The sequence below is a fragment of the Lycorma delicatula genome, chromosome 3 (genome assembly GCF_047948215.1).
Source record: "Lycorma delicatula isolate Av1 chromosome 3, ASM4794821v1, whole genome shotgun sequence".
NCBI lineage: Eukaryota > Metazoa > Arthropoda > Insecta > Hemiptera > Fulgoridae > Lycorma > Lycorma delicatula.
In genome coordinates, this window is record NC_134457.1 from 153845137 (window position 1) to 153855355 (window position 10219).

At 27.8% G+C, this 10219-nt stretch overlaps 1 protein-coding gene across 1 annotated transcript in view; it reads right to left on the reverse strand.

Moving 5' to 3' along the window:
* yip2 (yippee interacting protein 2) overlaps positions 1–8110 on the reverse strand; it is a 36556-nt gene extending 28446 nt beyond the window's left edge. Inside the window, exon 1 of the mRNA XM_075360827.1 lies at positions 7953–8110. Within this exon, the coding sequence (XP_075216942.1) occupies positions 7953–7971 (19 nt within the window). The 5' untranslated portion in view covers positions 7972–8110. The remainder of the gene's footprint in view (positions 1–7952) is intronic.
* Positions 8111–10219: the final 2109 nt, after the last annotated feature.

Sequence of the window (10219 nt, forward strand, 5' to 3'; positions counted from 1 at the left end):
TTTTCATATATGTGAAAGTATTTTTGAAATCGTTTTAACGTTTGACATTAATGAATGGGTCTACACAATGATAGCACAATAAATACTTGGAAAATATTAATACTATGCACTACATACTGAGCTCTATAGAACTTCAGATCAGATTCAATCAGAACCTATACTTCAGAAAACAAAAATATACATCATCTTTTAAGGAAGCATACAATAAATATTCAAATAAAAAATATCTCAATAATTACTAACAGTTGTACGAGTGTATCAAAAATAAAATAATATTCTATCGTAAAATAATTATGTATAATATAATCTGAAATTGTGATGAAAAGGAATCAGGAGTATACATAAATTATAACCAAATAGAGGGAAGTATAAATATTCTACATTGAATTAGAGAGAAATATTTTATGCATTATTATATTTCATATTAAACCACAAAAGTTCTGGGTCAATTCAATTCATCTCTGAATTGAATGTACATACACGGAAGAAAAAAATGTTTGCATTCGTAGTACAAGTGATGAGACAAACAGAAAAACTAGTCTACTTTTTTCTCAAAAGTAACATGAAGTACTAGTTTTTCTGATTGTCTCACCACATGTATTACGCAAAATGTATTGCAAAGTTCTCCCAGGACTTTCATAACCTATTATACTCATGAAAATAATGGAAAAAGTTCATATAAACATATGTCCTAAAATACTTCATTTGCGAGTTATAAAAAGTGAAAAATTTCACTCAGACTTCGTCTACCTCAGTGAATTAAGGTCAAACTGAATTATGCAGGATGTAATTAAGGAATAGAATTAGTCATTTCTTATGGTTTTTGTCCTGCAAAATTGAATAAAATAGGTCCCAGAGCTGTATCTGCATTATTTTTTGAGAAATTGGGGGTGAAAACCAATAAATTCTGCCTTTAAATTAACAGCCTAAAAATTTCAGTACAACCTCATTTCATAGGGTAGCTCAAATCCAAGTGAAATGTTTCACTAGCTGTAACTCACAAACGAAACATTTTTAAACATACATTTATATGAACTTTCTCCATTTTCATGAGTAGAATAGGTTATGAAAGTTTAGAGGGAACTTCGTGATACATTCTGTATATCAAACATTTTTTTCTTCCATCTATGTACGTTAAATTCAGAGATTAGCCAAATTCACCAAGAATTTTTCACACAAATTCACAAAATAACTTACTCAAAAGAGAAATAATCATAATCACCCGGTCAATTAAAAATGACCATCAGTGGATATATGACACAATAAGAATTCAAAAGTCATCATGTAAATCAAACGACTGGATTAAAATTTGTGAATTACACAAACTAGCAACTGACTTTTTGAATAAAAATTAGTCTACATCTACAACTTAATTTTCCAAAATAAATGAAGACAGAAATAATTCAGTACCTTATTTAATTTAAAATCATGACATATAATGCATTATCTTTTTACATTTTATTTATAATTAAAAGCAAGATATGATCACATAAAAAAAAAAAATATATATTATGTAACTTTCTTTTTCCTGTTTAGCCTCCGGTAAATACCATTCAGATAATACTTCAGAGGATGAATGAGGATGATATGTATGAATGTAAATGAAGTGTAGTTTTGTACAGTCTCAGTTCACCATTCCTGAGATGTGTGATTAATTGAAACCCAACTACCAAAGAACACCGGTATCCACGATCTAGTATTCAAATCTGTGTAAAAATAACTGACTTTACTAGAACTTGATCGCTGAAACTCTCGACTTCCAAATCAGCTGGTTTGGGAAGACGCTTTTACCACTAGATCAACCTGGTGGGTTATATTATGTAACTTACTATATACCTACATAAATTTTAATATCATACAAAGATCTGGTTCTACAGATTTTTAAATGGTTAAATGTTTAATTAAACAAATTATGTAAAAGAGAACTTTTTAGATTTATTTTACATTAACACTTGAATGATAAGGTCTCTTACATCATATTTTTGGAATTGTTGTACAAGTATTAGTAAATTGTACAATATTTGAATAAATTTTAATAACAATGCTACAATATTTTCATTAACAGTGATAATAGCAATATTTTACAAGATTTTACTTGCACAAAGTACATCAAGATAACAATATCACTGTGATGTAATAACTACTACACAATGCTTCCAGATTACAATATTTCTGAACTTTTGCCTCTTTGAACCCCATGTTATGTTCAATGTTCATAATGAATGTAACAAATTAAATAACATCATGTAAACTACATGACAGCTTTACAAAAGATTAAACAATAGTTACAGATAACAAATGGATTAAAAATTCTTCTTAATCAATTATGAAAAGCAACAATAATGATAAAAACCTCTTCATCATGATAAGATTTATTCTTAACTCCACAAATCTCCACGGCGGAGTGGTAGCATTTTGGACTTTCAACTGGAGGTCCCAGGTTTGAATCCCAGTCAGGCATAACATCTTTCATATGTTAAAAAATTTCCATTTCATATTCCCATGCACAAGCTTCCAGCTTATGCACCCAGATTGATAATTCACCACTTTTAATTTGGTGGTGAATTATAAAAAAAAAAGATCACTAATTCTATCAGATTTAAAGGTATATCTGTATTACCTTACCAGGTAAAAGTATGATATAGTCAACATCATCCACACACATTATCAAGGCTAAATATTTTAGTACACACACTATAATAATTTTTATAATGTATTATTAAGAAATAAATGTAAAAGTGGAAATATCTTACATGACATTCATTTTACTGACATAACTAGCAAACCAGCAAGAGAAAAACACGATTATGAAATTAAATTGTAATGATTGAACATTACCATACAGAAACATAAGCATAATTTGTTAACCAACAGGTAAACAAAATCTTTTAATTATTGAAATGAAAGTAAACCATATTCAAAACCTTGAAAGTAGAATTATTCAAACAGAAACATTAAAATATTATCATACAAATGCCAGACATATAGTGTTATTCTTTTTAAACCAGTCTTCTAAGGACCAAAATGACCTCTCCAATACCCAAAATCCTTTTACTTATTTTTTATTTCAGATTTTTTAAAAATCTATTTTAACATTGTTTTGCATTTATTTTAAAAGATAAAAATTTTTAGTAAGCTTTTAACAATACGGAAATTTTAACTTCTTTGTTGTCACATTATCTCAGTCATAAATGAACTTTGAAATAATAACAGGTTCTATCAACAATTTTAAAAATATTTATTTTATTAATCAGCCGTTAATGAAAATTTTAAACAATAGCAGGTTAATAAACAGATTTTATATTTATTTATTATTTTAATGAATTACAATGGAAAGCAAAAGATTGGTGGATGAATTTGGTTGTTAGTCAAACAATTCCCATAAATCGTATTACTGGAAAAACAGAACCAGCATAAAATTAAATTATCTTGACATAAAACAGCATAAATAAAGTTAATAAAGTTATCTTTAAATATCCTATTTCATGATTTTATCTATTTTAAACAACTAATCTTTTGCCAACAAGTATCTTTTCATCTATTAAAATAAGGAATTTAATATATCCAAATATCATAAGTTATTTATTATTCATTATTACTAAATTAAAATCAATTAACAATTATACTCTGTATAATTTTCAACATCAACCAATTCAATCATTTGATTAATAATATACAGCAATAATTAAAAAATTATTCAATTTTTTTAAAAATCACTTTAGAAAGTAAACTTATATTTTATTTTAACCCAAAATAATAAATCTGCTGAAGAAAATAGGAAAATGTTTTTTTAATAATCTATAAAAGGGTCAATCCATTTGAATGTCCCAAAAAAACATAAGCTGGTTGGTCAACCAATTAAAACAAAAATTGAAACTTACCCTCTTGTTTCCTACATGTTTCAGGATCTTAAAATTATTTTTCTTAATTTTTTATTTAAGCAGTTTACCTGTGGCAACCTGTGTTGATACGGGTGTACATACTTATTATCGTGATTTTAAGGGTTTATGGAAAAAATCATAACTAAAAAACTATTGGTCCTGGAAGGATGGAACATAAAGCAATTTAATATTTTCTCAAGGTAAAAGACTGGTCTAGTGGTTTATTTACCTGTCTCTCTCTTTCTATGAGAAAATTACCAATAAAGTTGAACATGAAAAACGGTGAAATTTCACTAATTTTTTTTCAAGAGGCAGGGGTGGCATACACAGTTTGAATTATTTTTTACGCAGGCATATGTTAGTAATTTTTCCATAAATAATATTAATGATGATATACTTACCCCTAAATTTTTATGAATTTTTGAAAACTATTTTTTTTTTAATTCAAATTTTGGCTTCAAATAACTCTGATGGGGCTGGTGATAAAAATCTCAAATTTGCACAACTTGGAGTGTTTGTGTAGATATTAATGGCTAATAAAAAAGTTTCTTTTGTATTATACTAATAAAAAAGTAACCTCTCAAAAATCATGAAAAACCTGTTAAAAGCGATACCATTTTGACTCATTAAATAAGTGCTCCAAGGGGTCTTCTTTGCAGTTATATAGAAAAATTTATAAAAAATTAATTTTTTTATATATTTAGCCCCTACATTGTTGAAGTTGACGTTTTTTAATATTAATAGTATAGTTTTTTTAAATTATTAATGATACATTGTAATTTAATGATAACATAACCAATACCAGTAACCTAATACAATTTTGATTCAAAAATGCTTGTAAAATTTACCCAAACTGAGATATGAATGAGTAGCTTTCTTTTTTCAAGAATTCATTTTTATTTTTGTAAATATCAAAAAATAAATAAACTGTAGCAAAATTTTTTTCTTATTGAAATAGCCTGTTTTTTTAGCAATGAAAGTTTATTATTTAGTGTGAATTAAAACGTAAAAAATTAAGTTGTTGGTTTTCATCACTAAATTCACAATTTTATGAGTTCTTTTGGCGCACAATGTTTTATAACAATATTCATTCACATAAATTCCAATGGAACCCTGTTCTTCCAATATTTTATGTGAACTTACTTGAAAATAATGTAAAACTTTAACTGATTTAAAAATTTTCAAATAAAATATTAAGTAAAACTTATTTATATTAAACACTTCCAGACACAGGATGAAATTTGATACCCTTGATAAAGATGTAAAAAAATCACTGACTAATCTCAGACTGACCAGTCAGTAACTGCAAAGCTGGAACAAGCATAAATGAGCATGTTACAACATGAATTTTCCTAACTAGAAATGACTTCAAGCACCTGTTATAACATGAACACTGAATTTTAATGATTAAATCAAGCACATTTCACCTATAGCAATAAGTATAAAAATATTAAAGTGCCAAGAAGATAAGAAACCTCCTTGGAGAAGTTATATAGCGAGTCAAAATGGTATCACTTTTAATAGGTTTTTCATGATTTTTGGAAGGTTATAACTTTTTTATTAGTACAATACACAAGAAACCTTTTTATTTGCCATAAACATCTACAAAAATACTGCATGTAAGTTGTGCAAATTTGAAATGTTTATCACCAGCCCCATCAGAGTTATTTGAAGCCAAAATTAGAATTTTTTTTAAAAATTAGTTTTCAAAAATTCATAATTTAGGGTTATTTACAGTAAAGTACTAACACATACCTACGTATAAAAAAAATAATTCAAACTGTGTATGCCACCCCTGCCTCTTGAAAAAAATTACCAAAGTGAAATTTCACCGTTTTTCATGTTCAATTTTTCTCATAAAAAGAAAAGAGATAGGTAAATAAACCACTGGACTAATCTTTTACCTTGAGAAAATATGATTAAATTGCTTTTTGTTTCATCCTGATTGGACCAATAGTTTTTTTAGTTATGATTTTTTCCATAAACCCTTACAATCACAAAAATAGGAGTGCAAATCATAACAAAAATGGCTGCTACAGGTAAACTGCTTAAATAAAAAATTTAGCAAAATAGTTTTAAGGTCCTGAGACATGTAGAAAACATGTGATCAAGTTTCAATTTTTTTTTAATTGGTCAAGCAACCACTCTTGGGTCACTTCAAATGGATTTACCCAAAACTAAAGGAAGAGTAATACAAATGATTAAAATTTTTAATAGTGATCAACATTATAAACAGTTAGAATTTCATCTTTTGTTAAAATCTAAACTGCAGGTCCGCATTTCATAATATAGAATTCAGAATGCCATAGAAAGAGTTGTTGAAATCAACCTTTTTTTTATAGTTTATTAATTATTGCCACAAAATCTTGAGCCTTTCATTGTTATTTTCTTTACAGATGACTGAAGTGTATCTATATCCAAGGATAAGTATTGGAAAGGCCAAAACTACACCAACACTTCAAAAAAAAGTCCACAGAACAGTTAAGACCAATTAAGTTTAGATATGTATAAAACTATTGCATTATCCTTTTCAGGTAGACTTAACATTACTAATCCCCTGGATAAAATTCCCATTAATTATGACAATAGTATTTCTACTGCTCATAGTGTGAAATTATTGGGTGTTTTATTAAATTCAAATTCTCTTGAGATGATCAAACTGATTTCATTTACAATAGAATCAAACCACAGTATCTTGTACTCAGCGCAAGATACTATGGTTTAATAAAACACTAAGTTTGCCATAAATATTAAATGTTTGTTATTCCTAAAAAAATATTTCTTACCTAAAAGAAAACTGTCCAATTTTATTTTAAGTAAGGTGGGAATATCTTTTAAATGATATGTTAATCTATTAAAATTGCAATGTTAGCATAATAAGGCCCTTCCTATTTTTATTCCTGTTTAAAATATAATAACATCTCTAAGATTAAAAATACCATCCCTCAAAACAAGTACTGAAGACACAAGTATGGAAAGGAAGTCAATCATTGGATGGCATCCATAACTATGAACTACGTAGGGTAATATTTAGTAAACTAAAATTGTTAACTTATCCATGTATTTATAATTATCAAAGTGTAGTATTTGCTAAAAAGAATGGTCTAGTGTTCTTTAAAAAAAAATGTAACAACATCTTCTATCAGACAAGATGGTAGTAATGCTTTTTTTTAACTTATGAAGAAAGCCTTTATTATGCCATTGCAATTTTTAATAAGTTAGCAACCATTTAAAAGATTTTCCACCTTATTTAAAACAAAATTAAACAATTTTCTTTTACAGAAACAATTATGCTCAAATCATTGTCTTTAAATAATACCAATTAAAAAAAGGAAAAAAAAGGTTGGCATGAGTTTTTTGCATCTCAATTTAACTATTTGAAACATAAATGTGCTCAAATAATTTTCATCAATGCCTTCTGAATTGTTACTATTTTGTAATTATTTTACGCATATTTAATGTCCTCAAATGTTAACTTAACATTACTTTATGAGTTTATATTTTAATTAATCACTTCTATTTTTCTTTATTTTATAATTAATTGTGTACTTTATGATGCTGCTCAGATTAATTTTAACCACTGTTTCCCTTGATCCATCAAGGCAAATGATGGGATATTCTTTTTTAAATCAGTGGAGTAGTGTACCTATTCATTATTGACATGTCATAAAAAACTACTTGTACTGTTTAGAATTATTAAAGATTCATTTAACATTACAGGTTAACCAATTGATCTGCACTAATATTAAAGGCATTACATAGAAACAAGAACATTAAATTTGAACCACACCTCGGAAACCTCAAAACCCCATAAAAGATTACCGCTACAAACTATCAATTTCCTATAAACTGTATTGGGCTGTTATTCCAAAAATAAGTAACTCGACCTACAATTTTGTTTATCAGTGTTAGGCAGTGATATTCCCTTAAAATAATAATACCGTTCTCAAAATTAAAATGCGATACATGTTAATTAATTAAAAAAACATTCCCTTTATTAAAAACAAAACAGAATAACCAGATAAAACACCAGCCTTTTGCATACACATAAAAATTTTTACTTAAGTTTACCTTTCGTAAGTGAAGTCATTTTAACAAACGAGAAACTGCCAACGCTACACAGTCTAAATTTAAACTAACTACTTGCCGGTTGCTGCTCCTAACCAAACAGATAACCTCAATTAAAAATGTTATGTCATGCCCACTGGCAATGAACGCGGTAAAAGTCCAGTAACAAACCACTTCGTGTGTGGTTCATCAGCAAATCTAATAAACTGTTCGTAGACTTTGACTGCCTACGAATAGGAATTATATTATAGCTCGAAAATCACGGCGCTAAATAAAAATTATACTATCCTCCATAAATAAGTAATGTGTAGTAACTTATTCACTTTGTATATGAGTAAAATATGAATTTACTTAGTTTACTATTTTTAAACGAGCTTCTTCCAAATCCCTTGTGATTTCAGCCCAATTTTACACATTATGAAATAAGGAACGTTTATTTTACTCGTACAATTAAATAATATCGTTCAACTTATAATGTAGTGTACTGACAAAAAAAAATCTTTTGAACTGGATGGTTGCATTCAAATTTATTATGTTCGGATATTATTCTTTTCTCCAAAATATTTTTATAATATATATTATTCTTATTTATTAAAACATCACTTAGCTAATCTTACAATTTATCTAAATAAATAATCATTTCATATAATATGACAACTTTATGAATTGGTGTTTATGTGATGATAATCAGTGGTGAAAACTGACAAATGATCATTTTTTAATAACTGAAACATTATAAACTTAATGTTTTTTTTTTTTTATTTGTCTACTAATTACAAAACAGTGGTGAATGGGTGAGTTTTCAGATACACTAACATCAGAAATAAATATTTTAACATTTTCACTACCTTCCTTCAATGAAATGTGAGGTGCACCTGATATTTCTCATCTTTTATTTTATTAAGTTTTTAAGAATATGATGTAAATTGCACTAATAATTTAGTAACAAATATGAAAAATTGTTTGTCTGTAGCATATATGGAATTACATAACACACAGCATGACTGTACACTGTTGTGTGTACTTCCATATGTGCAGAGATCATAAAATTATGCTCTGGTATGGCAACTCATTCATTAATTATAACTGTATATATTTGTATGAACTATGTTTTTTTTTACATTATATGTTCACTTAGATCTGCAAAGATTCTTTTCCACAAGAAAATTCCATTATTAACATATAATGAACTTGAAGCATTTTTTTAACAATAAATTTACCACAAGAAGTTTTCATCCATGACAGCAATGTTATACTCAAACATTCAATTACTTTATTTGTTATTTGCTAGCAAATAAGATACTGAACAGGCTAATGTCTGAAAGAACATCAGTGATTTCAGGCACTTTCATAAATTTTGGTGGCAATAGTAGATGGAAAAAGGATTATTTGAAAAATTAAAAGGATAAGATTGCTGTTAGGCAGAGGATGGTTTAAGGAATGCTTTATATTTGATAATGGTAGACATAAAGATATATTTCTATTAGTTAAGAAGTTCCATAAATGTCTTCTTTAACCACAACTGAAAAAATTGCATTTATTATAATTATTATCTTTTATGACTGCATAGAATCACTTTAGTCAGTCCATTATCCAAGTCTCTTTGATGGGACTGTTTGGGCCTTGCAGTCCTCCCAGTACTTTTTCATACGTTCTGATTTTTGTGCCCTTTCTAGTGTTGAAAATATTTGTGTTGTGTGTGTTTTTTCTTGTGAGTGTGAAGCAAGTGTTTTTGTTCTTAACCCTTCAAGCCGGTAATTCAATTTTTAAACCCCTACCCTACTGCCAGTAATTTAAATGCCCAACCAGCAGCTGCATTACAGTACTAAAAGTAAAAAATTATAGCTTCAAAACTATTACACCAATTTACCAAATTTTCAGCAGATATAGAACAAATACAAACCTTTCAGAAAAAAATAACAAAACATTTTATATTTAGGGAAATGTGACTTTATAGTAGGTTTTTGAATAATTCCCATAAGAATTTGCAGTGCAAAATAAGTATACAATTCGTCACTGTCTACATTTTTCCAGTCATGAACTCTGGACCGTCAAGTCATTTTGTTTCGAATTTATGAAGTCATTGGCATAGCGATTTGTCTCGTCTGCAATTTTATTCACTAAGTCATGATCAAAAAAAAGTTTAAATGCTTATGAAACACACTGTCCTTGGTTAACTATTTCACGTCTTTCAGTAAAGGGGATTTTTTGTGAGGTGTAAGAATCATCCACTTTTTCCCATCTCCAATCTGTCTTTTCTTGTACGCTTC